Source organism: Lipophrys pholis (assembly GCF_963383615.2).
Source record: "Lipophrys pholis genome assembly, chromosome: 4".
Taxonomy (NCBI): domain Eukaryota; kingdom Metazoa; phylum Chordata; class Actinopteri; order Blenniiformes; family Blenniidae; genus Lipophrys; species Lipophrys pholis.
In genome coordinates this window covers 31,510,045-31,537,442 of record NC_137637.1, presented here as the reverse complement: position 1 = coordinate 31,537,442, position 27,398 = coordinate 31,510,045, and the positions used below count along the sequence as shown (strand labels likewise).

Sequence of the window (27,398 nt, the reverse complement as noted above, 5' to 3'; positions counted from 1 at the left end):
GCATGTTGGTGCTGAATCCAGTATTGCATGTGTGTACTAATCAGTTCTGCAGTAAAGGGTAAATTACTCATGACTAATGTTAAAGTCTACGTGGAGAAGTTTCAACCAAAATGTGAGTGTGAAGTGACCTGAAAATGTGTAGAGAAATGTAGTCCGGTGGTCAAACATGCATAAACATAATTGGAAGTGAGAAGATTAGGATCCTTAACCAGCTTCAGATTGAGGTCAATAAGATCTGTCAGGTGAAACTGCAAATCTCTTTAAGCACATCAGCGTTCACTCAGTCTGCAGTATCCGCAAAGACATGCCCGTGTGTCTTTCTTCATGTTCAGAATGAAAGTTTGAGGTCTGACTTTTACATGTCATTGGCATAATTAGCTGACTGTTGTCGTGGATGCACTACAAGGAGCTGTATCTTTTTCTTTCTTTTTTATTAACAGATGGCGAAACTTAATCTCACCACGTCGCCCCTCAAAACACCAAAACACTGGATATTGCAGTGATCGTCACACAGATTTGATGTGTATCGTGATCTTGGTGAGAAATAGATTTGGGTAACCAAGTTCTCAGCCTTATAAAGCACCAAGGACCAAACAATTTCATGCATCTCTTTTAAACACACCCTGAGAGCAGCGTAGGGAGATAAGTACTTGAGCCGATGTTCATCTTCCGCTGAGCACAGCAAAGTCCCCCTAAAGGTTGGATCACTCCTCCAACTGATGCATGTCTGCCTCTCCTCACACCTATTGCTCTGCCCTGAAACATCCCTGTCCTTGTTCTCCATTGGCCACCGCTGGTCAGGTGGGGAGACGGCGCCCAAAATCCTTTCCTAAGACAGGAAAATACCCAAACCTTCTTCAGTGTGAGCTGCAGGCAGTTGACTCATCAGCTGCGTGGTCGACGGCAACAGTTGGACGGCGTAGGCAAGCAGCTAGGACCCGCTTCCATTTATTTATTTTAAGCAGAGGGGTCCAAGCCGGGGGAAGCAGGATGGGAGCTGGAGCTAGTGCTGAGGAGAAACGCTCCAGAGAGCTGGAGAAGAAGTTGAAGGAGGACGCCGACAAGGATGCAAGAACGGTCAAGCTGCTGCTGCTAGGTAAAGCTAGATGAGCTGGGCTGATGGAGAACAGAGGGCCGATGTGGCTAAGGCCCTGTAAGACTAAACTTCATCATTTGACAATGTAGAATCAAGGACCCTTTTAATTTGTTACGAATTTAAAATATAAAATGCATAATTTATCAACAAATATTGTTAATATTATCAAGAAAAGAGAATAAATGGGGATTCATAAAACTACTATATGATCAAACAAGTAAAAGGTCTTTTTTTTAATGTTTTAAACACTCAAATGTATTCTATACTAAGTAATCATACAAACAGGCTGTTGAGTAAAGTGTTTCGACCTCATTAATTTCATGAGGCCTGACGAATGGGGGGGGGAAACTTATTTGAATAAAGTAAAGGGTTCATAATTTGTGTCTCTCTATTGCTGAAACATTTTGATAATCACTCAAGACAATCCTCTGTTAATCCTGAGATAGAAGCTCGTCCGGCACAATGAGCTTAACCATGAAGGTCACAACATAATAACCCAAACAGATAACATGGCTGTGCCGCGCTAATGTGTCATCATCATTACAACAAAGCGATTATTGTATTATTTTGTAAATTAGGATTCTCGTCATTGTTAATTTTTTGGGATGAAATATATATCCAGGAATAGTTGTGTTTACTGAAGGTTAAATTAAAAGGTTTTAAGTAAATCAATATGCTTAAAAGTTAAAAGATTCTACTTTCATAGAATTTATCTAAGGCTTTGAAAAGATGTCATGTTACAGATTATATTTCATTCTCTGATTCATCATTTCACTTCAAATGTAGGTCACGGACAGTAAAAAGGATTAGGCTTGAAGTAAGATGTATAATGAGCTGGTGGGATTCAGTGCAGATCATTTATGTAAAACATGAAAACACAGAAATTATTTCACATATACTTTTCATAAATAGTAGAAAGTTTGAGTTTGATTATAAACACGGTTCTATCATTATATTTTTGGATTCAAGTGGGTTTTTTTCCTTCAATGCAGGTGCTGGAGAATCGGGCAAGAGCACTATTGTCAAACAGATGAAGTAAGACAACGGCACTTGAGCATCGCATCTGCTCTTGAATTGAGAAACTACATTGTAATGCTACTTATTTCCACTCATCAGGATTATCCACAAAGATGGTTACTCGCTTGAAGAGTGCTTGGAGTTCATCACCATCATCTACAGCAACACCCTGCAGTCCATCATGGCCATCGTCAAGGCTATGACCACACTCAACATGAACTATGGCCATACCGATCAGCAGGTAACAACCACAAACGCTTAATGGGCTGAACTTCTCTTTCCCGGGGAATTGATCTAAACCCGGCTTCTCTTGAATCGTACCCCGCAGGACGATGCCAGGAAGCTCATGCATCTTGCAGACACCATCGAGGAAGGCACCATGCCTAAAGAAATGTCAGACATCATCTTGCGCCTGTGGAAGGATTCCGGGATCCAGGCCTGCTTTGACAGAGCCTCAGAGTATCAACTCAACGACTCTGCTGGATAGTAAGAAGAAAAAAAAGATGATTTCGAGTGAAAGCGATCCCAATATTGGAAGAAAAAATTATTTATTGAATTTTTGAATGTTTTATTTATCCACAGCTACCTGAATGACTTGGAGCGACTGGTCCAACCAGGTTACGTACCAACCGAGCAGGACGTGCTGCGATCAAGAGTGAAGACCACTGGTATCATTGAGACCCAGTTTTCCTTCAAAGATCTCAATTTCAGGTGAGGTGGTGGGATGTTTCTTATGTGGATAAGACCAATAAATCAGTAAGTGGGTCTGCACTGGTCAAGAGGGGAACCCCCCCCCACACCCACCGTCCCCAATGAAAACATGTTTCTGTTTCCATGCAGAATGTTTGATGTGGGAGGTCAGAGGTCAGAGAGGAAGAAGTGGATCCATTGTTTTGAAGGCGTCACCTGTATCATCTTCATTGCGGCTCTGAGCGCCTATGACATGGTGCTGGTGGAGGATGATGAAGTGGTACGACAACTTCAAATATCGTTTTCTTCTTCAGCAGCAGCTGCCGTACCCGAACGTGTTTTCACTGGAATCTGAATTGACTTCTCTTTCAGAATCGAATGCATGAGAGTCTGCACTTGTTCAACAGTATCTGCAACCACCGCTACTTTGCCGCCACCTCCATTGTACTCTTCCTCAACAAGAAGGACGTCTTCATCGAGAAGATCAAGAAAGCTCATCTCAGCATGTGCTTCCCTGAATACGACGGTCAGCTCCCATGATTTAATTTGAGGAATATAATAAAAGCGACAAGCTGAGTCGATTAATCAAAATTCTCTGCACTGTCTTGCTCAGGACCCAACACCTACGAGGATGCTGGTAACTACATCAAGATGCAGTTCTTGGATCTGAACCTGCGCCGGGACATCAAAGAAATCTACTCCCACATGACCTGCGCCACAGACACGGAGAACGTCAAGTTTGTGTTCGACGCCGTAACCGACATCATCATCAAAGAAAACCTGAAGGATTGTGGTCTCTTCTAAGAGCCGTGCCCAGAGACCAAGTAAAGGTGGGCAAAGCGAGCATTAGAAGTCACGAGGGAGCTGAAGAAATGGACGATTTAACCAGTGTCTGTCGTTTCCAGGGTGCTGGTGATGCCCCGACTCACTCCTGCAATCGATCCGCGGACTGAAGATGAAGAGTGTCCCCTTGAACAGCCGTCTTCAAACCAGCGAACGCATAAAATCTCAATTTGTTGTGTTCATAACTAAATTTTACCAAAGACCTTTTTTTTTGCCAGTCGACACTAGAAGACACATTCTTTGTCAGAAAACGCAGGTTTCAGATGAAGTTTAGTCAAGCTAACTTTTCCTCTCTCGAGCCTTTTGAACTCATCTTTGGAGGGCCGGCCAATCTGTAGGTAAGACATCAAAGCTTCTGTCGGCATTAAGTGATTTCTTCTCACATATGTACATGTGAATAGATCTCAGGCTAATGCATTGGCTCTATGCTCCAGTAAATGATCAGTATTCAGGCAAAGAGCCAACAAGATTGCCTCATCACCTGCATATGCACTTCAATCTCCGTCGATTAGAAAACTTATCCTTATGCAATAGTTGAAAATGAGCCGATGTATATAATGAAACTGACCTTGTATTGGTTCTTGTATTGTGGCGATATCATGTTGATCCGGAACGTTGTTAAGTAGATGTATTTAACACCCATTTGAAATACTTAAGGCCTTTGAGCCGACATTATTGTACAGAAACACCTTGATTAATGTTATTAAAGCTTCTGTAGAAAAAAACAGTTCTCTTCCATTTTTCACATATTAAAAGCAACACTGCAATGTCTTGTTCATCTTCTCTCATTTATTATTTTCACAGAATTTTACAGGTTCCTTTTAACAGTTAAAACCCGTTAAGAAAGTTTAGTTTTGCACAGATTAATTGATCATTCTCAAGGTTTCTTTCCCCGGGTTTCTTACACAGAGTTAGAAAAGAAATAAATAATAAGCTACCATCAGCAGCTGATTAGTTTCCCTTTGCAGAAAAACAGCAAGTCTGGCTTAGTTCAAATTTGATCAACATTTAATCTGCCTTAAAACAAATCTCTAGGTTTTTGTTATAAGTTTTTCTCAGATGATTTTTGCCGTCTTTAGACGAAGCCATGCTTGATGCTCCGCTGTGGCGCTAAACGGCTGCTGACAGTACATTTGTAAACAGTATAGTGGCCCCTTTTAGACAAACTGCAGCATAACTTTCACTGTTCGCCAACAACTTCACACACAGTATAAAAACATCATACTTTAAAGTCCAGGAATAAAGGTGAAGTCCTGTCAGACTTCTGGTGCTGCCATTTGCGTTCCGTATGCAAGTATTGCACAGAAAGTCCAGGATGATCGTTTTTGCATTTGACTCCAAAAAAGAATGTGAACGTCCCAAAATGTCCAACTACTCCTTTGAACAAAAGAAAAAAAATGTGATTGTGGTACTACGGTGGCTCAGAAACTTCAGATATGTACTGAAACAATTACAACAGCACTTGAGAAAATAACTAACAGTCTCCCCACAGCCAAGGAAAGGTCTTTGTTTGGATGCGATTGATAGTATTTGATAGTAATTACATTTATATTCAGCATGTTTGGCAAGAGACAAAATTCACCTCAGTCGAAGAGAGTCCAAGAGGTAATGGGATTTTAGTTTTCTGTTCGTGTGGACTAATAGTTATTATTCACAGTAGCAGTGTACATCAGTGTAGCTATTATCTGACTGCAGACAACCAAGTTGTGACGTTTACAACATAAATACCTAATGATATTCTAAGACATTATAGGCGACAACATTTTTTTAAAAGGTTCATTTTGATTCTTGTGTTTGTTATTAACCCCTGAGTTCTCACCACGTGACAGGTAATAGTTAAGATGTGCACTTAAGAGAAGCAACAACCAACTATTTCTGTCTAAACAATAAACAAAATACTATGCTAGATGTCTAGCAGAGACATGATGGTGATAAAAACACATTAAGACAAAAAAAATGTATGGCTTGGTTTCATAATGTTTAAAACAAAAAGTGTATGCTGTCATAATCAGTGTCAAAGTGTTCTTATATATGGAATGACGCTTTTGTTTTTGTTTTTTTGCAATAACAACAATGGAAACAGTTGCCATGTCGTTCACACTAATATGAACTGCACAGCATCCAGAGAGGCTGGAAGGATCCAAAGGCACTTTATACAAGTCATCCTGAAACTGTCTCTCCCACAGTCAGCCACATCCATTTGCCCATGAAAAGACATAATTCAACTAGAAGCCTGAGAGGTTAACACAGTCTGATCAAACGTGTGTTAGCAGGCAGGAAGCAGTTGCTTTCGCTCGATGAAATGTGCAAAACAAAACCAAGACTGGTGCTGATCGGACTTTGTTAAAATGAAGGCTAGTATTGCTATTTAACAAAAAAATTCAAATGTTCTGACTGAGAGTGTCTACATGATTCCTAAAAACCAAAAGATGAGGATTTATCTACAGGCACGATGTAATACATGTTCAGGAGGAGGTTTTGCAAGTGTGTGCAAAGTGTGTGTGTGTGTGTATATACCTGCAGCCCTTGTATAAAAGTACTGATCAACTCACGTGAATCCACTGCAAAGAGGCACTAATCACGTTCAGACAGAATTGTAGAGGTGAGCATTTTTGTAAGTTACTACTTTTTACATGTGTGACTAGATGGCACTGTTTCCAGAAACATTACTATGAGTTACAGCTCAGCTGTACCTTTTCAATACGTAACCACTCAAACCCATACATGCAATGTAAAACAAACTAACACACAAAAGATACTTTTTTTTTTGTTCCACATGAACTCAATAATTGTAAAACCACCAAAAACAATCTCATTTTGTCACCAGCGGAAAAACATTTATGCGGCATGACGCAGAAGTTTGTCGACTACATTTCCTCCCACCAGAAAGCAAAAATACCCAATATAACGTCTCAATTTAACACAGCAAAGTGTTTTCAGAATTCACTTAGCACCTGTTTCCTGTCTGGATCCCGAGCAGCAAAGCAAGTGGCACAAGGGTTTCCGCCTCCGGCGGATCTGTGGTCACCGAATCCGCACATGTGGAGGTGCACTGACGGCTTGTTGAGCCTGGCTTCAGCAGCCCCGTGCTGTTACTCAAAAAAGCCCCACCATGTGATCAATCTGCCTCATGTAGACGCTCTTTAATGGTAGCGTGAAGCGTCGCTCCTCTGGGATCCTGTCGCACTGCAAAGAGGACACAAAGGAAGACGTGAATGTGACTGACGGTTCAGCGTTATCGTTCAACTACAAGCAATAATGAGAAGAAGGAGTTGAGATGGAGCCGAGAGCCTTACATTGCTGATGTTCCTGGGGGCGAGCTGGCTGTTCGGCTCTCTCTCGGCCAGCGCTCCCTCCTCACATGGAAAGAAGTCGCTCCACTGTTTCTCCCTGAAGCGCTTGTCTATAGGCACGACGTGGCCCTCGGTAGTGAAGATGTACTTGTTATCAGATTTATGGAGCGGGTTGTCCTCATCAAACAGCTGCAATGCATTAAAGAGTTGTTTATATACATAACAGCATATATAGATAAAGACTCTGGCAGCAGCTGGCGACAAAGTGTGATAAGCTTGGACAGCTTACGTTTCAAAACCAATTACTGTTGCTAAGTTTTGGAACTTTCTGCATCTTAACTTGTTATATCATGTTATAAAAATCTTGATAAGTCTGATGATTTTGTCTCCGGGGGCAAAGGAAAATATTTCAACTCCAATTTGATAAAAGTAAATATCAAAAATGTTGTGTTCCACAGGCCACTGGTGTTTCATTTCACATTGCATGATTTTATCAGTTTATTCTTATGAAGAACAAAAAGCAAAGCATTCCAGATAAATGGAAAAATAATATAAAATGTGCAGCAATTGAATTCTGCAAGTGCATAGAGACAAATGTGTTCTGAAAGGGAAGTTTTATAAAGAAAACAAATGCTAAAATGTGACTTCTCAGAAGTTCTCAGACTATAAATGAACAAAGGTAGCGCTGATACCAAGCTTTAGATGCTGCTACAAATTCTGCTTTCATGTAGTAATTTTCAAGAAATGTAAAGAAAACAAGTCAATTTATAGATATTTCTTCAAGTCTGTGAGATTAGACGCATTTTCACAATTTTAAATTGTAATGCAAATACTAATTTAGCCAAAGCAACAACTGAAACAATGTGAGATCATTGAAATGGATTCCTATTGAACAGTTTAATCGCCTTGTGTAATTTTGATTGTTGTAGTAATCAACAACAGCTTGTTGTTGCATACCAAATCTCATGTTATTATTACTTCCAGAACACAACTTGCGTTTTCAACAAGTTTCAGACAGACTGCAACTCACCAAGTAAAGGTATTTGCAAGTTTCGCTGAGGAAAAAGCTCTCCATGCGATCCTCTTTGGATTTGTCCACCACGTGGTGGAGAGTGGCATACCCACATCTGCAATAAACACAGCTCAGGTCAGCCCAAAGTGAACCAAAAAAGCTTCTACGAAATCTAAAGGGGGCCATATTTTTTTGTTTTCTCTGTAAATGGAAAATATGAAATGTGAATGATCAGCACCTGACTTTGGCATTTTTCTCAAGGCTTTGAAGGATATCCATTCCAACATGCAGGTAGAAAGGATTTTTGGTTGCCTGTTAAGAGTAACAAAGAAATAAACGACTTGTGTGCATTCACAGAAAATTAATGGTAGTCCCGTTTTAAAAACAGGGAAGTGCTGTCACCTGGTACAGCAAGTAAGTGGACTCCACCAGCTCCGGCCTCAGAGGGTAGAAAAGCACGTCGGGAGCCTGAAGCTGCCAGTTGTATCTCTCCGGCAGAGCCCCGAAGCGCTTCCAGATGGCATAGTAGAAGGCATGCAGGCAAATGGCGTTATCGACATCGCCATTCAGCACCTTTCAGGCAGAAGAGCACGGCGTCACTTTACATTTTTCACACTTTTACATTCAACACTCAGAGCTGAGAGTGAGTAATCTCACCTGCAGCCCAGGAAAAAAGGCCTGAAGTGAGTCGATCCACGTGTTCACTATCTCACCGCTGAACATGTTCACATTAACGTAGAGAGGCGGGTCACCCTCTCCTTCATTGCACGACTCTCTCCTGGAGGCACACAGAAAAAACAAAACAGAACTGGTTTAAAGCAGAGTGTCTGCTGGCAGCGCTCTCCTCATTAACTTCAAACACTGATGCAAACACAGTGGATCTGTTTAGTGCCTTGCTTAAAGTTTACTTATGAGGAAGAAAGTCTTTTCTTTGTGGTTGAGACTTACCAACAGACGTCACATGGCTGAGTCAAGTACGATAAACTGATCATTTACATACATGACTAAGAAAATAATACCACAAACAATTTTAGTTCCTCTTCATACCAACCCGGTAAGAACTAAAGTGACCAGCATGCTAAACTCTGCTAAACTCAGTCTACAGCTGAACCGTGACCCTTTTAAATTAGATTGTCTTATGGAAGTTCTACCAGATTAAACATGTTTTGAATTTTCGAAATACTGGCATTAGTACACGTGGTAAAATCATGTCGCACTCAACTCTGCATTCACGTCATCCTTCAGGCCTTCAAAGGTAACGGACACAAAATCTACTGCAACCGCTTTTTTCATTGTGCAACTCACCCTCTTCTCAGGTGGTTCTGTATGCTCTCGTAAGCAGCCTGAAACATCCTGTAATCCTCTTTTTCCCCAAACAGGATGTATGATTTCAGCAAATACTCATAAAATGAGTCCATACCAGCGCCGAGGCCGCTCTGTTTGCCAACCCACTGGCCTGTTTGGATATTAACTACATTCCCTAAAGAAAGAAAAACAAAAAGGTTCAATAAAAGTCTGCAAGTTTTCCCTTCCATTCAACCCAGCATGGGAGGGACAATGAGAGAAAATCACGCCGCTTGTTCTTACCCAACAAACCGGTTTGATTGCTCCTGAGGCTCCACAGAGCTCGGACTGCCCGTCGAGCGACCCACTCAAATGTGGAATCTCCAATCAAGCGGCTCAAAATCCCGAACTCCACCAGCAAGGAGCCGGCGCCTGCAGTACAAGTCTCATTGATGCTGTCAGCGGGAACGCCGGTCTTCAGATTCACCTGTGGTCAAGACACAGAGCAAAAGCTGCCGACTGGAATTTCACCTGACCGAATGATTCAAATCTGCTCCTAACTTGTCTCCGCCACAGACTCACGCACCCTGGGGTAAGGGATGCCGGTGCTGGTGTTCTCGAAGGCCGGCAGCAAGCGGACGGCCAGATCGTGAGCCAGGTGCAGCAGCTCATTATCGTAACCTTCAAAGCCCACCTTCCCAAACGGATGTTTGGGGTCTGTCAGCAGAATGTGAGCCGAGATGAGGCTGCCCAAGATCCTTCAAAGTACAGTTTTTGTTAGCAAGCATATCAATAAAACTCCAGAAAACATCGTCAAAGAAAAATTATATGATTAATTGGTTTTACGAGTTATTTTTTTTAATTTCTTGTGATTATATTCTTCACAGTTAACGACAATATGCAAACATTCTTTCGCTTTGTTTTTACTTTATTTTCCCCTTTCTATGCCACATTTGTAAGGAAAATGCATTTAAGGAGGAAGGCCGAGTGTGTGAGTGACAGATGGCATCATGGGAAGATCGTAACAGTGTGCGAGGAGGCCGGTGAGCAGCGTGAGTAGGAGGCGCAGGCCTGTTGTGGCTCTACATGATTCTCCCACCTGCTACTCGGCTCCCATTTGTTACATGAACACATTGTGTCTCGGCGCTCGGCGCTCCTCCCACAAATGCATGTGCCTGACAAATGTAGCACCAAGAAAAAAAAAAAAAAAGAAAAGAGGGATGTGACCTGCTTTTCACAGAATATAACACTTATTTCCAAGAAGCATCGTTACAACAGAGAAATAATCTACCAAACACAAAATTCCTAAATTAGGTACTGAGTAACCATTTCCAATGTATCAGGAAAATAAAATGTGTAAAATAAAAGTGAAAGACAAAGATTCTAAGCTACCCGGATTTTAATAAATGGTTAAAGCTTTTTGTAATTGTAGAAAAATAATCAAATGGGAAAATGCAATTCAGCAGTTCATACCTGCACGCTTGTGATTTCAATACTTAACCAAATAGATTATCAGCTTGTTTTTACTCCATTCGACTCTAAATCAGTACCTGATATTTGCCTCAAAGACTTGCACAGTGGAGTCCTTGTCAAAAGATACAGTATCTATAACCAGCTTCACCGCTTTCTGGAACTCGGTCACATTTCCAAGTACCTGGTGTAGTTGGAAAAAAAAAAAGAAAATCAACAAGATTGTTGGCACTTTATCTGTTAGTATAACACTTAATGCTGCACAGGAGGTTCTATGTGAAACCTTGTTTCTGTCGCAAATGAAACTGTGTCAGCTTTGAAGGGCATCACTGTGTGATAAAATACACAACGTTTTAGAAAAAATACTCACCAGTAGCGTGTCCAAGGTGTCAATGAGTGTCAGTGAGTAGTTGCCCAAGACATCGTTTATGTTGATGTTTGACCTGCGTCATGCACAAATGGACAAAATAAAAATCCAGCAACAAGCTGAAGTGATAATGTGATCTTAATATGTCATGCAGAGGAGACGGAAAGAACAACAGTCTTTTTATGAACTGTCCGATTTAAAACCACAAACGCCTGAGAGATCCCATTGAAACAAACCTGTCGCTCTCCATTAAGAAATCATTATCAGAACATGCTCAGAAATATTTTCATAGTTAGAAAATCCCCAAGCTGTTTCTCTAATAACCAATCAATGTTAACCTTAATCTCACATTTAAATCAATGAAAGCCTCCTCCCTACAGACTAGAAAAAAAACACACAGAGCCAAGAGACTGACACATTTTCTGACAAGGTAATATTCAGTTCGAGTTGCAGCACCGTTTTTGAAGTTTCAGCAAGAGCAGACGAGAAAGAACAAATTGTTTTAACAGTAGACATACTGTTTAATAATTTTGTTCAATTGAAAGCTGTTGTGTTACTTCATCTTCTGCCAAAGAGCTACAGAACATCTGAATAAGACTCCAGTTCATTTTCCATCTCACCAACAAAGAGTTTGAGTAGCTGACCTCACGAGAAGCAATCATCATTTTGTGTAGCGCAAGAAGATTTCCCATGCAGATTAAAGTTTCCCGGGGGTCACACAAACCATATGACAAAAAACATACAGAAATTGAACAATAAGAAAAGGCAGTGAAAGATTTCATCAAGTTTCTACACAAAAAGATTGCAAATGAATCAGAATAATAGTTTAGCTTGCATGTTCGCACATTGCAAGAAAATTCTACTATTTTTCAGGTCCATTATACCACCATGGATAATAAGTCAGCCTAAATGTGTGTTTGTACTGCTATAAAACACACGGTTGTTTTGTGTACGCTGCACAGACTTTTGGAATATTAAAAAAAAAAGTTTAGAGACTGAAAACAAAGACGAGTTCCTTTTATAATTTGAGAGTACTAAACTTTTGATAAAATAGAAATAAAGATCTCACGAAATCTTCCATGTACATGTGTATGAGTATGTGAGGTGAATTTGTGAAATATTAACCTTTAATCTGGCAAGTTTTTCCATGACGCCATTATCATGTAGTGTTAACGATTATCAAAGGTTTTTGAGGCCACCCAATGACAATTTATCCACGTAAAGACATTTATTTTTACTTGACAAGACCTGAGAAGAAACCGTGGCATTAAATGGAAACCTTGGAGGGCTTAGGAATATATTTTTTAGAATTGTGCCGCCCTAATGTACTAGTTTATTTTATGGTGATTTCCTATTCTATATAAATTTTCTTCTAAAAATAAATATGAAGAAGCAGTTTAGACATATCTTTACTACTCCTGCCTCACACAGAGCCGGTTCTTGGTTCAAATGAGGGCTTAAACGCCATACTGTGCAGAGTTTGCATATTCTCCCTGCACACGGTCCAGAAACATGCTCTTGAGGTTCTTCAGTGACTCTAAAAACTGCATGTAGGTGTGAAGGTTTGTGTCTCGGTCTCTGTTTGCTCAGTGATGGACTGCTGACCTGTGCAGGGTGTCTCTTCAGTTGGGAGTAACTATTTCCTGCAACCCTACGTTGGATAAAGTGATAATAAAGATGCATGAATACTACCAAGTCATCATTAAAAAATAAATAAATAAATAAAACTGCTGCTGACAAAATGCGTTGTTCTGTGAGGGAGTTTTTGGTAAATCTGTATCTGAATCACATCACCAGTGCAGCGATGACAGAAGCAGCTTTAAGGTTCATTTGTTTGCGAACTGTATGCAAATGCACGTGTCGCACGGGACAGTTGGGTGAGCGCGTGTCACACCGGACAGTTGGGTGAGCGCGTGTCCGCTCGCCGGTGCGACTCCGCAGCAGGTGCGGCAGTTTCTCAGTGACTCACGGGTTCAGCACGTCTGGTCCCCTTCCTTCACAGAGTATGGGGTTGAGCTCGTCCTCGGGGAACGCGTACTTCATGTAATTGTCATATCCGAAATAGAACATGTCTTTGGCCATGCCTTTCATTTTCGTTTTGAGCGTGTCCGGGAAGGAGCTGTATCTGCGGACGTACTCGTCCTTGTTGCCGTCGAAGAAGCTCCGGTAGGAGCCCTTGTGGGACCCCCGTCCCACCGGCGGGCAGGCGGTCGCCGTCTCTTCATACTTGGGGTTCTGGATGCGCTGGGTCCACGAGTTGCCCCTCGGGTCGGTGTCCTTCTCCTCCCCGAAAAGAAGGTCTAATTTGTGCAGATTAAATCCGAGGTGGAAGTTGAAGCCCCAGCTGACATTAGGTCCCAATCCGAAGGCGAGCCACAGCACACAGCTGACAGACACTCTCAAGACCACCAGACCAACTACTATCGACCTCCATTGCATCTTTGCCTCGGGTCGATCTGAAAAAGCATAATTCACGTCCACATACTTCCGAGACGAGAGACAAAAGTGAAAGATTGCCGTTTTGTCAGAATTAAACTACAGGAGGCTGAGGCGGTAGCGAGTCCGCTTCACGCACTTCCTGTCAACAAACCAGCCCCTCCCCGGTCCTGCACTCTGATTGGTCGTTTTGTGTGTCGTCACAGCGAAGAGAGGCGGACTCGTCTGATGATTGGACAAGCAGCTGTCAATCCTCTGGTTACGTTTCGTGGCATTTCGGACGTGTCTTAGTTTATTTGAGTTGTTGCCCAATAGAAAACAGCCACAAGAATGAAAGAGAGAAGCAGGCAAAGGGGAAAAAAAATAAGAATTTTAAGTATCATTGTAATGTAAAATAATAATCCCCATCGTTCATACGATTGACAGTTTATTGCTAGTTTATAACAATCTAGGCACCAAATTCATTGTTAAAATCTAAACGTCATTGATGGTGTGGAAGTCCCTGTGTTAACGTTATGTTTTTCGTCATGTTTTATTTTTGTTATAGGAAAGAAGGACATTCAGGCTGATATGCAGTGACTAATTACTCAAGTTGATGTACATATATTTGGTCGTGAATGTCAATTAATAAAAGTAAATAAGAGTTTGGAAGTACATTAAATAAATATACCAAAAGAAAAGGGAAAAAAAATGTTACATAACATCAGAAAATGTTTTAAATATTTGATATCAAACTCGTTTTGAAGGACGTCGGTGTACATGTTTGATGTCTTCCTCTAAAACTCTAAAAGGGCAAAAGCGTATGCACCTGTACATAAATAGAAATCTGTAAGATTAAATAGGTCAGCCAAGGCTTCACATAAACACCTAATCATTTATGTCAAGTGCTAACATGAGGTCATGTGTAAATAACAAGACAACAAAAATAACAGGGCAGCAAGTGAATCTCCAGTTCCTAAAATTGCTTCAAAATAAAAGGCTGGGCTATATCTTCATACATGTCAGATCGCCTGCCGCACAGTTTGTGTGAGTACAACATGTACCCTCTGAAACAAACCTTTCATATTGCTTTAAGAACAGGTTCAGTGCCTTCATGCCGGGACTATTTAAAGACCTGTACAGGTGCATTCATTTTATCTGATAAAGGCTCTTATCAGGACTGCGTGGGTGTATACAGTTGGACCCGATTCAAACGTCCTGTTGTGATCGTCAATATTGCTCAGCAGAGGTCAAAGCAGCCAGGTCCGCAGTAGCATGACATACTACTACCTCAATGTTTACTACATTGTGCAAAACAATACAGAATGATGCAGTGGAAATGTGGAGGTAGACAAATACTCAAAACATTTTAAATTAAAAAGCATGCCTTTTTATTTTTTTTTAATATATGGACTTGGTGGTTTTTGTTTTTTTCTTTCTTTCTCTCTACCCAGGTAGGCACACCTTGCATGCTGCCTTGCTTCATAGGTGAGAGACGCTGCACAAGGCACTTTAAATTCTGCCACTCTCTCAGCTTTGAAGGCAGCACAAAAGACATCATTCCACGGAGGCTACTTACAAACGGAGGCCACTATGATCCGCACATCCCCAAGCAGTTTTACTTTTTGTACATTCAGACTTTTAAATAGAATCATATATTCATATACACACGTCCCACACTGGTAAAAATTATACTAGCTTGATATTTATACAGACCTGCCTAAATTGACTATGTCAAACCCACAATTTTCTAAAACAACAAACACATCTTTGAAAGAAGGGAAAGAAACCTGATCGAGCAAAGAGCGACAGTCGAAGACAATCAGAGTTTGACAGTACTTTGAAAACCTGCACGTTCACATCAGCGGCAGCTCGCTCATCTCTGGGGAACATTTGTCATCATGGGGCCTGTTTGACACAAACTCTCCCACAAGGGGGCGGTATTGTATGTCTAATAACTGTTACAAAGATCTGGGCCGTATAAAACCAGATAATGCCTGAATATTAAAAGGGACACCAGAAAGTAGTTTCTTCCTCCATGTTAATGCAAAGCTTCACAAAGAAGTATAATGCCGGTTACATAGTTTAAATTTGGTACCAGAATTGAATCTTAGAGTAGTGCGTCATCGGGACTTAAGACTAAATTACAAAGTGAAGCGAAGGGAAAACAAATTTGAGTGACACAAGTAGAACAGTGCAGCACGTGAGGTACACCAGAGAAGAGTGAAGAGGGTGTGGCGTGACAGTAACATGGCAAATACAGTTGGGAGGGGAAAAAAAACACAAAAAAAAACCCACTCCTGTATTTTCAGCTCCTGCGGGTTTTTGAATGCTGGATGAGCCACTGAAGTGTGATATCTGAAGTCAAAGAAACATGATGGAAGAGTCAGTACGAGAATCACAACCAAGTAATTTCTTATACAACTGGATGAAATGATGTTTTTTTTTTTTTTTTTTACTCAATAACATTTTAGCGACTCGTATATTTGGTGCATGCCAAACAAACATCCGTCTTGCCTACAAAGTTAAACGTTTTTTACGCAGCCACAAACTACATGTCAATGTGATTTCAATAAAAATGCCACTTGCCAATATTGTCTTTCTCTTTGCAGGAAATGGAGTAGCAGCATATCTCTCTGTCCTGAATAGCTGCCAGATTCCTAAAAAAAAAGGTGCATAAATCAATCAATGAGTAATGTATCATCATCATCTGTTCTATTCACTGTTGGTTAAAAGTATGACACAGCTATAAGATCGACAGTAGAGGGTGTCGTTGAGATTGCAGTAGTGTAGTAGTAGTGTTTCATACTTACATTTTCTCAATCAGCTGCTTTTCATCGAGCGCAGCGGGGAGATCCCTTTTGTTACCAAGAACCAAAATCTACAAAAACACAGATACTTTAGAAACTGCAGGAGCGCAGGAAAAACCCACGCTTGGATCAACATGACCACGGCAGACATTCTCAAAATTTCAGTGGAAACACTCACTGGAATTCCTTGTAACTGAGGTTTGTCTAATAAATTATGAAGCTCATTTCGCGATGCCTCCACCTTTTCTGGATCTGCTGCGTCAACCATGTACCTACAAAGTAATTGACAAATATCCGTCACTCTCCAGTTCGCAGTGTTTTTTTTCCTGGGGATTCTCTCTCATACATTTGACACGTTTCAACAGGTAGACGTCATATACTCACACGATGGCATTTACTCCCCGACAGTACCGCTCCCACATGCTCCTGAATCTTGGCTGTCCTCCGATATCCCAGATCTGGGGGGGGGGGGGGGGGGGGGACACACACACCATCAATAAAAGTCATGTATGTCACGAATCAAAGTCTCCAGTGATTGATAAACTCAAACCAAACCTTGATGGTGACGTTTCCTTTAGTGACCTTCCTCATGTTGAACCCGACTGTGGGGATCATGTCTTCACTGAAATGCCCCGACTGGAAACACACAAATGTCTTCTTAGGAAACGGAGGCTTCCCTTTGCAGAAAACACAACTTTCGGCTACATTTTTATTACAAAGTGCATCTTTACATAATCACTGAGCCCATAGAGACTAGAGAAAATATATAATGTACTTTGGAAACATTCATACCACATTATCAGGTGTGTTTCAGCACAACAACAGAGACAAATGTATTCATGAGAGGTCATGCAGATGTATAATAGATTCATATTACAGTATAAAAAAAAGCCTAAAACTGAGAAAACTGTTTTTTTCATAAAGGAAAACTACAAATTGCTGAAAGAGTTTTCTGGTACTTTTATAGATTAGATAATGTACATTTATTCTATACTCAAACATCAAACGGGCTCGTACTAAAAGTAAATAGAAAAAGGTGCATGAAAAATAAAGTGAACATTTAACATTAAGGTTTAACATCCTAAAATAAAACATTATTAAATTCAAAGCAGAGTATTTCATGTTTTTGAATCAATCACAAGTAAAGTTTTAAGGGGAACGTTATTGCTTCAGATGAGATTAACACACTAGTTTACAGAATATATCACTCACTCTAAATCTGTGGAGACAAAAGAGAAGAAAAGCTCACGTTAAACTAAATTCATCAAACACAGACGGAACAAAACTGACAAACGTCCCAAGCTGTGTATGCTCTCTCTGCACTCCCTTCTTTGTAAAGCTGCTGTGTGGTTTACACACACTTCCCAGCACATGACTGGTTGGAGTCACATGATGAAGTGGAAATGAGTACGGCCGTCTCATGACTGAAGGAGGAGGAACCGCCCACTGCACAACCATTCACGTTGCCAAAACTTCGTGTCGGTTTGGCAGCGAGGACAGATTCCTTCTCGAGTGTGAAGGAAGGACTTATGTCCCAACACCAACTTCTCTCTCTGACAAGACTCGTGTCTCTCAACGCCTCGTCTGTTGGGAAATCTGATTTCACAAACTGAATATTTCTTCTTTTGTAGAGTCGGCATTCAAACTCCTCACTCATGATTTGATTCTGCTGCGTTTGTTAAAGGAGAAGTGTTGGCCCGCATGACATAAATACACCCATTAAGTCTACTGTGTTAAAGTAATGCTCATTCGAATAATTACTCCAAAACTGCTTGACCTGTGCAGATTAGAGTTGCTGTGACCAACATGTACTTTCATCAACAAGTAATCCATGATAGCTTCAAAAACATCAGAAATACCAGTCGCATTATTCTGAAGCCTGATGTCTACAAATCGCGTCTTTGTATTTGTAGCATTGATTCCCTGAAAACAGATCGCATTAAAATACAAAATTGAATTGAAAACTGACATTTCTGAAGTCATGACGGGTGTCAAAAGTTCAAAACATTCTTGACATAACCCCCTCGTGCAGCATGTCCACTTAATATACTGGTAACTCTTTGGCTTTAAGTAAACCGAGTTCAGATTTGTACCTGATGTCTACTCTGCATCACAAATGTGTTGACATGATTTATAGGCTTTGCTTCTTCTATCCTCCACCTGTGTTTTATTACTTCATCATATAAATGAGTTGCAAATTATACAGTTCCAGAATCAAATTGACTCAAAAATGTCCAAGATTCTAAATGATCAGTACGTCTCTGAAATGCATTTCAAATACAAAATATACCATATCAAACAAAGCACAGTTCCTGGAAAGTTTGACTATGGGGGGGGGGGGGGGGAGCAGAATGTGTGTAAACTGAGAGAGATGGATTAAGGGAAGTGTTTTTCACAATGTGCCTTTGTAATCTTGTCGTTGAACGATGCAAATTGCTTCACTCCAAAGCAGCAGTTTATTGAGAAACACACGCTGCCCAGCAAAGCCGATATGTCTCTTCACATTTATCACAATATGCAACTAAACTTGTGTTTGTAATTAAGCAAATAAAACAAAGAAGGAGTTCGTCTAATACAGGGGTGGGTAACGAATGTATCCCCAGGGTCCACATGAAAAGTTGGCTCTACCATGGAGGACCGAGACATTAGTCGACTTGAGTTTCGCTCAATTAGAAGATTATCTCTTGATATAAAGTCGTTTGTCACTAACTAATGAGCTACTGTTGCTCTATGTAATTTTTTCTGTCTTTCTGAGTCTTTTGTCTTGGAGTTGCGATTCCTTTCCTCCAAGTGTTTGTGTTGAGTAAAAAAACAAAACTGTTTTTTTCCCCACAGTGAATTACCAGATTTGCGAGGTGACTGTTTGTTCTGCTGGCTAAGGTGCGAGACACCATGCGGCGAACCGATGACGCATCAATGGCCAATAACGTGGAGGGGGGAAAAAAAGAACAATTTAAATGTAATAAATTACTACATGTATCATGCATACTAACGTTCATCAGATTTACAATTTCCCAGTGACACACTGGGGGCCAGTCAAGCACATCCAAAGGGGCCAGGTATGGCCCCAGAGCCTTATGTTGCTCCATTAGCATTTCTAGTAATCTCCAATAGACCTAATGCATTCATATGATAATTCTCAGCTGCTTTAAATCAGTTGTGTGAGTCTATGTGAGGGAAGAAGTCAGCCCTGTTGCAGGGGACACTGCAGTCATCCACTTTCAATGTTGTTTTCTCCAATTTAGCTGGAGCCAATCCCAGCTGAATATGTGTGAAGGCAATTTAGAAATATCGACCATTCTCGAATGGATGCCTTTGGATTGTGTGAGGAAACAGAAGAACCCGGTCAAAACGCATGAAAGCTCAGGGAGAACATGCAAAACTCCACACAGTGACGCCCAGACTCCAAGCTGTGGAGGTCTGGGAATGAGCGATCCACCTGGCTTGGTTGCACCTCACACTGTTGTTGTTGTTCACCTGTTTTCAAACGATCCCACTGCTGTGAGATTAGAGACGGTAGTCTGGATTACTTGACTGTTTACCGCTCGTGCCAAACAATCACAACCGAGACGCGGTTAGCTGAGCTGACAACCTGCCTGAGCTGCAGGTGTGTTTTCCGGATGCTGCGACGCTACAACGTGAACCAGACAGTGTGAGTAGCCTCCCCCCCCCCCCACCCCGTTACCCGTCTCCCCCATTATTAGCTCTTTAGCGGCTAACAGCACCGCGTTAGCCCGGCGGCTAGCAGCAGGTGAAGACTTACAGCGATCACGTTTACAAATGTCGTTTTCCCAGAGTACTGCAGGCCAACCAGCGTCAGCTCCATCTCCTCCTTCCAAAACAGGGACTTGAACCAGTCCAAAAGCCGGTTTATTAGTGCCAGCATCTCGTGCTTCGTGTCTGCTTCTCTCCCTCCCTGTCAGATGTGGCGTTGCCCTGCGAGGAAGAGGGGAAGTGGGACACCAGCCGGTCATATGACAGGTCAGCCGTGTGGTGCTCTGCAGCGCCCCGACTGGAAAGTTCGGGGAACTGCACCCACCGATGAAACACGTGCTTTTGGCACAAAGGATTGAAGGTCAATGAAATGGCATAAGCAGGAATTTATCTATTTTTTCAATTTCATTTCGTTTAAAAACAAAATTCATTTTTTCTTTGATTAATTGATCATTTATTCATTCCACATGTGTCAAAACAAAACATATATGGTCCGAAATACATGCAAAAGAAAACAATGTACAATCTACACAACATAAATAATCTATATCCAAGTATACACACACATATCTAGGAATATATTCTGATATACATATACATATATAACACATTCTAATACATTTTAGAGTTCTAAAATATGATTTGATCCAACCCCCTCACATACTTCACAATGGATAGATCCATTTTACCACTTGATGCAATGGGGCAGTAGTTAGTTCTTTCACATCACAGAGAAGGTCATGGTCTCAAATACCAACAACGTCTTTCTTTGTGGAGTTCCCATGTTCTTCCCAGGTGTGCGGGGGTTTCCTTCCTCTCACAGTCCGAAAACATGCATGCAAGGTAACCCTGAATTGTCCCAATGTGTGAAAGTGAGTGTTTGTGGTTGTGTCTGTTTCTGTTTCTGTGTATTTGCCTTGTGATGAACTGGCGGCCTGTCTCGGGTGTATCCTGCCTTTGCCCCAAGCAAGCTTGGATCGGCCCCGGCACCCCTGTGACCCTGAATATGATCAGCTGTATAGAAGATGGATGGATGGATGGATGTAACGCTAATATTTCTAAAGTAATTATTAATTATTTTACCCTTCTGATTTTAGTTTCAAGTATGTTGTTGAAATGTAGATAATAATGAGTCCCTTTTGCAGGTTATATCACTGAATTAACTTCAGTTGCACAAAATATCAGCTCAAAACACGTCAAAAGAATGGAATAAGATTTTATTGTCATTGAAAACAAAGTATACTACAAAAAGTGGAGTTTAAAAAAAAGATTGCCACAAAGAATTCCACACAAACACATTTCTTTAATTTCATTATCCTATCAAGTAACTCATAGATTAGTTAATAAATATGAATGGAGCAAATTCCAGTATATCAGATTTCACTCAAAAGAAATGGCACTTTAGGTTACTGATATTAGGATGAGTTATCATTTCTCAAAGCAATCAGTATCAGTAAAACACTTGTGATTTAGCACATAATAACACAAACAAACAAATCTATGATTTCATCAACTCATATGAACTTATAATTTCATTTGAAAGAACAAACCAAAAGTTTTCTCTTTTTTTAAATTCCCTCTATAAAGTCAAGTACAATCAGATTATCAAATAATAAAGTCTTGATGAAACTTCCCTTGTAATTAAAGGGATGTGATTTAATCTGCACTATACCCAGTTCAGTATCTTCATGTCTATTAACAGGTTTGTAGCTTTGACTTCAGAAACCTGTTACTCACATATGAGCAGCATTTTACAATAAGCCCGTTTACAATAATTGAATTAAATGTATTTTACAATTGTTATTAAATAACTCTAGAAAATAGAAGTAGGACCTTTGGAAATACTAAAAGACTTCAAATAGTTGAAGATTTGCATGACTAATGTTCTCCCTTGCCTTGTTTTACTGTAACAGAGCTTCGAGTTGCAGTGATATCACATTTATTAGGGATCTTTTTCCAAACATTTGTTGCATTAAAAAATGTACGGTCTTTCCTATATTTAGCTGATGCCCTGTGTGGCAGGAAGCATTCTCCATACAGACAGCCTGAGAGGTCTGTGTGGTTTAGTAGCTCTGCTGTAACAGAAGCTATAGCACTTTAGGATGTAAACATCCGCGCTTGTGTTATCTCCATCCCACCGAGTGGATGTTAAACTGTCAACTCCGTCTTATAACACGTTTATAGAAGGGCCCGACCGATTAATCGGCCGACATGTATCCAGCCGATTATAGTTATTTGAGAATAATAGTTAATCGGCCAAATGCTGGCCGATTGATGCCGATGTTCACACTAAATTTTCCACAATTAATTTTCACTAACAGAAAAGTAAGTGTGGACATTTTTCTGATGTACTTGTGTTTCGTATCCAGTACACTCCAACTCCAACTCCTTTCATGTCATGCTCCAGCTAGCCATTGCAGAGTGAAGTAGTGAACAGTGAAAAGCCGAGTGTAAACTATCCTGTGGCGATACAGCGACTTTGGCGCTTTGAGGCTTAGTAAGGCCTTGACTGGCAAGGAAAATTATTGGAACTGTTTACAGACGTCCATGCTTTTATCTCTGCTGTGACGTCGGCCAGATGTCATCATGCGTCAACGTACATCATTACCAATTAACGTATTTACGTCAACACGTCACCCCAGCACTAGAAAATTTAATCGGCCACTATATCGGTTATCAAATTTTTTTTATTCCCTAAAGCTGGAATTGGCATCGGCACGGGCTAGAGCTTTACAACATGTACATGCATGCTGAGATAGAACAGAAATGAATAAAATATTTTTCTTTAAAAAGACTATACTCCATCGACAGATTGATTCATCCTTTTATCCGGACTGGGCTCTTAGGGTCTGGAATCCAACCGAGCCGACACTGCGACAAGAGTAGAGTAGAGCCTGTTCAACTAATCATAAGACTAACTCAGAGAGACAAAGAACCACCTAGAACCAACGACTTACACCTCCAGCTATCGTAGTCACCAATGAAACAAATACATTGGATTGTGTAAGAAAACTATCGGACGAGAACCCAAACTGGCACACGGAGGAACCGCCGTCAGAAATCGACCCCAGCCTGTCTTGCTGAGAGACACCAGTGGTAACCACCACAGCAGTGGCACCCACAGTCTGGTGAACTACATCAATGTAGTTGTAGTCATTTTAACTGGCACACTGATCATGTCATCCTTAGCTGGTCAGTAAACACTTTTGCTGTCTTCACATTCATTTTGGACGATGAACAGGTGTCCACTCTCCTCCTTTGACAGCTGGAAGTCATCGGTGATAGCAGCAACCACCACCGTAGGGACTTTATCTACAGCAGACACAGATTAAATCAATGGTTTTAGTAGCAGCACCACAAAAGTTAACCACATAATAATAAAACTACACGTAGTCCCCAGTTCCACTGCGACATCTTTTGCCATAATGTGAGATACTGAGAGGATTTCCTAATTTTCGGACTATTGGACGGCCAAGATACTACAATAGAAACTCCTCTCAAAATAAAGTAGCCCGGCTCAACATCAAAGAAGGGAAGAATGACTGTGGCTATTGATTGTGTGAACATGGAGCATTTTACCTGACAATACAGTGTTTAGTCGCACTCAGTGAAACAAATGTAAAAAGAAAAGGAGTAGAAAAAATTACATTTGTAGATAAAACTAAATTTCAGGACTTTACTTCTACAGTGTGCTGATGATAAAACAGTTTGTTGAACAGACGAAATATCTTGATTTTTGAAAGAAATTATTTTGGGAAATAATGTTCTGAAACAGTTGTAACCGCTGAAAGTGCAAGTTTGGTGAAGACTGTGAAAACCGAGCTGAAGTGACAATAACAAAAGGTTTTTTTTTTTTTTTTTTCCTGTGAATTTACTTACTTGCTCTGCGCTTTCTCACCCTCTTCACACCTTGGTAAGACAGAAACAGCAAGGTGACAGACAAGAAAATACATCCGAGACCAAGAAAGATGTGAATGGAGTCCCAACCTCCTCTCTGTGTCTCTGTTAAAAAGGCAAATCACAGTTAAGTTCATTCAATCGTGTTGCCATCAAGCATGGTGGATGGAATCAGGACGACTTTACTGTAAAAATAGCTGAACATGGTTTGGTTTGGTTGTGACCTGTACATACCGGGTTTATCACAAACCGAGTTGTGAGTTTCGTTCCCTGGAAACCGTTCAGCGAGTCCAAGTTCACTACACCTGGTGAACACAAATCATTTAGGTTGCTGTTGTTTGGTACGTCAATATTTCACTCTTAATTCACAATATTACACTCACACACAATATTTCACTCAGTCATTGTGACTCATCTTGTTCTAATGGATCTTACTGTGTCCGAAGCTTGCAGGTGCCCGCATCAACAAAATTATTTTCAGGGCAGAAAGGCTCACACTCGTATGAATATTCTTCCAACCGTTCAGTTGAGGAAATTACTGCAAACATTGATAGATGAATGGAGATGAGGACGGACAAGACAGACTTGTAGAGAATTTGACCTGTTTTTCTTGCAGCTAATTACATCTGACCAGCATTTATTTCCACTAGCAATATTAGAATACTGAAAACTTCTGAAAGTAACGTCACAATCTTCAAAATCTTCAAACTCACCCTTCTTCTTCAGTTTATAGCCCCTGGCGCATTTGTTTTCCACACAATCCGAACATTTACTGTTGGAGCACAGGAAACCGGGGCGACAACCACACTTTGCATTTGTGGTCCGTGTGCAATTCTTAGTATATACTGTGGACAGACGGAAATGTTAACCACAGGACTTGTAGCCGACACACACTCATCTGTCTTCATCCGCCGTGCTTAATGCATTGTTAGCATCATAGATGTGTGTTACCTTGCTGACATGACTGGCATTCTTCACATCTGTCCAAACTGTGGTAGTTATCTGAGAAAAATCCTGGGGCACAGGGGTCACAAATGGTTTTCTGACCCCGAGAGCAGAATTTCGTCAAATGAGTACCTTTAAAAAGAGAAACAGTGTAAATCAGTTTCTTTTTTCCAGATTATTGATGCAATACATTAAGTACAAACTGTCACCGATGCCGTGAACACATTAAACAATATCTAAATCAACATGAACTATAAGACAGTTATATTATCTTTTTCAGTTTGTATTACCGGGCGGACACATGTCGCAGCATTCCCCATTGTCTTTTATCTGGTTAAGTCCACAGCCACTGACGAGTCCTATAATCCAAAAGGTCAGAGCACATACGGGCACATTTGCCACGGAGCGGTTCAGGCAAGACATCACGACCAGTGTTTTGTTTCCGTGGCTCATACTCAGGGTATTTATGTAGCCTGTTTGCTCACGTCAGAGCATGTGGTGTGTGCGACGTTTGCTCAGGAAGTGAAAGACCACGACTGAACAATGAACAGCTCTCAGGTAGTGGGAGGTCTTAATCACAAATTACAGTTATATTCACAATATGGCCCCTCGAACCACATATTGATGCCTCATTTTTATCCAAAATGATCAGAATAAATGTAAGAAGTCACGTCAATTTATACTTCTATATTGCTCTGTGGAGTTTAGGGCAGTGGTGGCCTGGAGGTTAGAGAAGTCACACTGAAGTTTCTGTTGCAAAGTTTACTGGCGCAAATCCCACTGCTGGATCACCATTGTAGGTTAATGAGCAAGGCTAATCTTTCACACTACACTCCTCCTCCTCTATATAGTTTAAAAAAGGACAGACTCTGAGAGAAAGACATTTACCTTCACCGCTATGGGCAATCTGGAGTCACCTAGCCTTTTTGGACCACTTGTGGAAACTCCTGCATGGCCGCCTCATGTAAACAAACTCCACACAGAAAAGCCCCAAGATATCCTCACTGCGAGGCCAGAATGCTACCAAACCTTGACAGAATGGTGTTTGTTGTGATTTAGATGGAGTCGGTGTGAAACATTGCCCAGAGAGCCGAAACAGCCCAACAGAGAAAAAGTATAAAAGTGACCAAAGAAAGTTTTCACTTAAAATAACCCTTTTTCTTTATTTACTGTAATAATCATAGTTTCAGTATGAATAGTATTTCTCTTATCGTTTGTGGAGGGGCATGTAAGGATAAATCTGTAAAAGCAAAAAATAAACATGCATGTTGAAGGCTTTTTGTCAAAACTTCCAATAAAGAATATGCACCGCAGACATTAGACATGTTTTTTTTTTTTTTGACATTTCACTAGTTTTTACACCCAGAAGCATGGCTGATAATGGCATGATGTTGATATTGTACTTATTCTCTTTGTAAATTTAAACTTTGTCAAGATGTGCTATATCAGATGTACTGATATTGAATTCAGTTTCCATGTGCCCGTGGGTCTCTGCACTGAGATAAAGTGAAAATAGGGTTTGGGGTTTGAATTACTCTCAAGCACTCTTCATCACTTCTCACTTTGTCACTCATTCAACCACAACTGCATTTTCAAAACCTCTCTTTGGTTGTGACGTTGTCAATGACGTTTTTGCACGAGGCTCGAGACCGCCGCCACAGTGAATAGTCATTGTAAAGCCACAGACAGTGACGTTGAGATACATGGCATATGGAAGATCCTTTGCCACTGTAATTTGGTAGCGTATTGACTTTTATAGTCTGGCATTTGCTACTAAAGCCGTATTGTCAAGCAAAGGATTTAGGAGAATACATGTTGTTATACATAAAGTAAGAGAAAAATTGCCCAATACAACTATATTCTTTCTATGTTGTCTACAATACACACCACTAAAATAAATAAATAATAATGCAAAATGTGAAAAACACAATAGCTTATCCAACCCAGGTGAATATGGGTAAACTTAGGGTACGGAATGAACAGGACATCACTCCATCACAGAGAAAAACCAAGAGATAACCAACCACACACACTCTCATACAAGCAACTTAGAATTACTGCAGAGCCTCAAATACTTTTCGGATGACTAAGAAACTGGTCTGAAACGTGCCAATTAAATGCAGAATGCCCCCCAAGCCCAACACAATTCAATATAAACTGTGCCAAAATGTTACGATATAAAGAAGAAAAGTAAGGATACAGGAGGACACGCTATGCAAGCTTGTTCTTCTGTTTTATGTTTTGGCTTCTGCCCTTTTAGGAGTAACTAAATCATCATGTGGTGTTTATGAAAACTTGTTGTAAAGTATGTAATTTTCTTCTCCTAAATGTTGTGTTTTGTCAGAGTCTATGGTTTTAGAAAGAACTTTTTACAGTTTGACGAATTGAGAGTTTGTGTCTTGATCTCACATCAGACCTAGAATATGAATTTAAAATGTGATTTGACATGGAAGACGCTGAAGCAGTAGCTGCTTCTCATTCCTGGGGCTTGTGGCTTCAACACGCCTGACGTTCACACACACACACACACACACACACACACCTG

At 40.7% G+C, this 27,398-nt stretch overlaps 4 protein-coding genes across 5 annotated transcripts; 1 reads left to right on the top strand and 3 right to left on the bottom strand.

Moving 5' to 3' along the window:
- Nucleotides 1-274: 274 nt before the first annotated feature.
- Nucleotides 275-4,429, top strand: gnat1 (guanine nucleotide binding protein (G protein), alpha transducing activity polypeptide 1). The gene is made up of 9 exons (XM_080462337.1): nucleotides 275-1,096; nucleotides 2,089-2,131; nucleotides 2,213-2,354; nucleotides 2,442-2,599; nucleotides 2,696-2,824; nucleotides 2,954-3,083; nucleotides 3,176-3,329; nucleotides 3,417-3,633; nucleotides 3,709-4,429. Exons 1-8 carry the CDS (start codon nucleotides 724-726, stop codon nucleotides 3,605-3,607), a joined length of 1,320 nt encoding a protein of 439 aa, XP_080318463.1. The 5' UTR covers nucleotides 275-723; the 3' UTR covers nucleotides 3,608-3,633; nucleotides 3,709-4,429.
- edem1 (ER degradation enhancer, mannosidase alpha-like 1) lies at nucleotides 4,415-13,658 on the bottom strand. Of its 2 annotated transcripts, XR_013935308.1 has the most exons (13): nucleotides 13,042-13,658; nucleotides 11,076-11,148; nucleotides 10,786-10,889; nucleotides 9,822-9,993; nucleotides 9,539-9,722; nucleotides 9,257-9,431; nucleotides 8,609-8,729; nucleotides 8,354-8,524; nucleotides 8,190-8,263; nucleotides 7,970-8,066; nucleotides 6,943-7,128; nucleotides 6,601-6,832; nucleotides 4,423-5,023 (listed from the first exon to the last, which is right to left on the bottom strand). XR_013935308.1 is itself a non-coding variant. In XM_080462333.1 (12 exons), exons 1-12 carry the CDS (start codon nucleotides 13,509-13,511, stop codon nucleotides 6,743-6,745), a joined length of 1,917 nt encoding a protein of 638 aa, XP_080318459.1. In that variant the 5' UTR covers nucleotides 13,512-13,658; the 3' UTR covers nucleotides 4,415-6,742. The 2 variants fall into 2 exon arrangements, 1 of the variants encoding a protein (XP_080318459.1); XM_080462333.1 differs by having other exon boundaries at nucleotides 4,415-6,832.
- Nucleotides 13,659-13,923: 265 nt separating this feature from the next.
- arl8ba (ADP-ribosylation factor-like 8Ba) lies at nucleotides 13,924-20,253 on the bottom strand. Its single transcript, XM_080461756.1, has 7 exons — nucleotides 20,061-20,253; nucleotides 16,853-16,933; nucleotides 16,682-16,755; nucleotides 16,476-16,569; nucleotides 16,301-16,368; nucleotides 16,077-16,147; nucleotides 13,924-15,845 (listed from the first exon to the last, which is right to left on the bottom strand). Exons 1-7 carry the CDS (start codon nucleotides 20,181-20,183, stop codon nucleotides 15,796-15,798), a joined length of 561 nt encoding a protein of 186 aa, XP_080317882.1. The 5' UTR covers nucleotides 20,184-20,253; the 3' UTR covers nucleotides 13,924-15,795.
- A 955-nt stretch (nucleotides 20,254-21,208) lies between these two features.
- tnfrsf18 (tumor necrosis factor receptor superfamily, member 18) lies at nucleotides 21,209-25,288 on the bottom strand. The gene is made up of 7 exons (XM_080461870.1): nucleotides 25,144-25,288; nucleotides 24,860-24,985; nucleotides 24,622-24,753; nucleotides 24,344-24,446; nucleotides 24,143-24,213; nucleotides 23,891-24,013; nucleotides 21,209-23,323 (listed from the first exon to the last, which is right to left on the bottom strand). The coding sequence occupies exons 1-7, from the start codon at nucleotides 25,274-25,276 to the stop codon at nucleotides 23,205-23,207; spliced, it is 807 nt and encodes a 268-aa protein (XP_080317996.1). The 5' UTR covers nucleotides 25,277-25,288; the 3' UTR covers nucleotides 21,209-23,204.
- Between the last annotated feature and the right edge of the window lie 2,110 nt (nucleotides 25,289-27,398).

Coding starts and splice junctions, on each gene's coding strand:
- arl8ba (XM_080461756.1), bottom strand. CDS start 20,183: ATGCTGGCACTAATAAACCGGCTTTTGGACTGGTTCAAGTCCCTGTTT. Junction 16,369..16,475: donor CTCAGTTACAAGGAATTCCA/GTGAGTGTTTCC, acceptor GTGTTTTTGTAG/ATTTTGGTTCTTGGTAACAA. Junction 15,846..16,076: donor CAAAGAGAAAGACAATATTG/GCAAGTGGCATT, acceptor CTTTGACTTCAG/ATATCACACTTCAGTGGCTC.
- tnfrsf18 (XM_080461870.1), bottom strand. CDS start 25,276: ATGTCTTGCCTGAACCGCTCCGTGGCAAATGTGCCCGTATGTGCTCTG. Junction 24,754..24,859: donor ATGCCAGTCATGTCAGCAAG/GTAACACACATC, acceptor GTCTGTCCACAG/TATATACTAAGAATTGCACA. Junction 24,014..24,142: donor CTCGGTTTGTGATAAACCCG/GTATGTACAGGT, acceptor CCTTTTTAACAG/AGACACAGAGAGGAGGTTGG.
- gnat1 (XM_080462337.1), top strand. CDS start 724: ATGTCTGCCTCTCCTCACACCTATTGCTCTGCCCTGAAACATCCCTGT. Junction 1,097..2,088: donor GGTCAAGCTGCTGCTGCTAG/GTAAAGCTAGAT, acceptor CCTTCAATGCAG/GTGCTGGAGAATCGGGCAAG. Junction 3,084..3,175: donor TGGTGGAGGATGATGAAGTG/GTACGACAACTT, acceptor CTTCTCTTTCAG/AATCGAATGCATGAGAGTCT.
- edem1 (XM_080462333.1), bottom strand. CDS start 13,511: ATGCAATGGAGGTCGATAGTAGTTGGTCTGGTGGTCTTGAGAGTGTCT. Junction 9,723..9,821: donor CCGGCATCCCTTACCCCAGG/GTGCGTGAGTCT, acceptor TCTTGACCACAG/GTGAATCTGAAGACCGGCGT. Junction 7,129..7,969: donor CTTGCAAATACCTTTACTTG/GTGAGTTGCAGT, acceptor AATGCATTGCAG/CTGTTTGATGAGGACAACCC.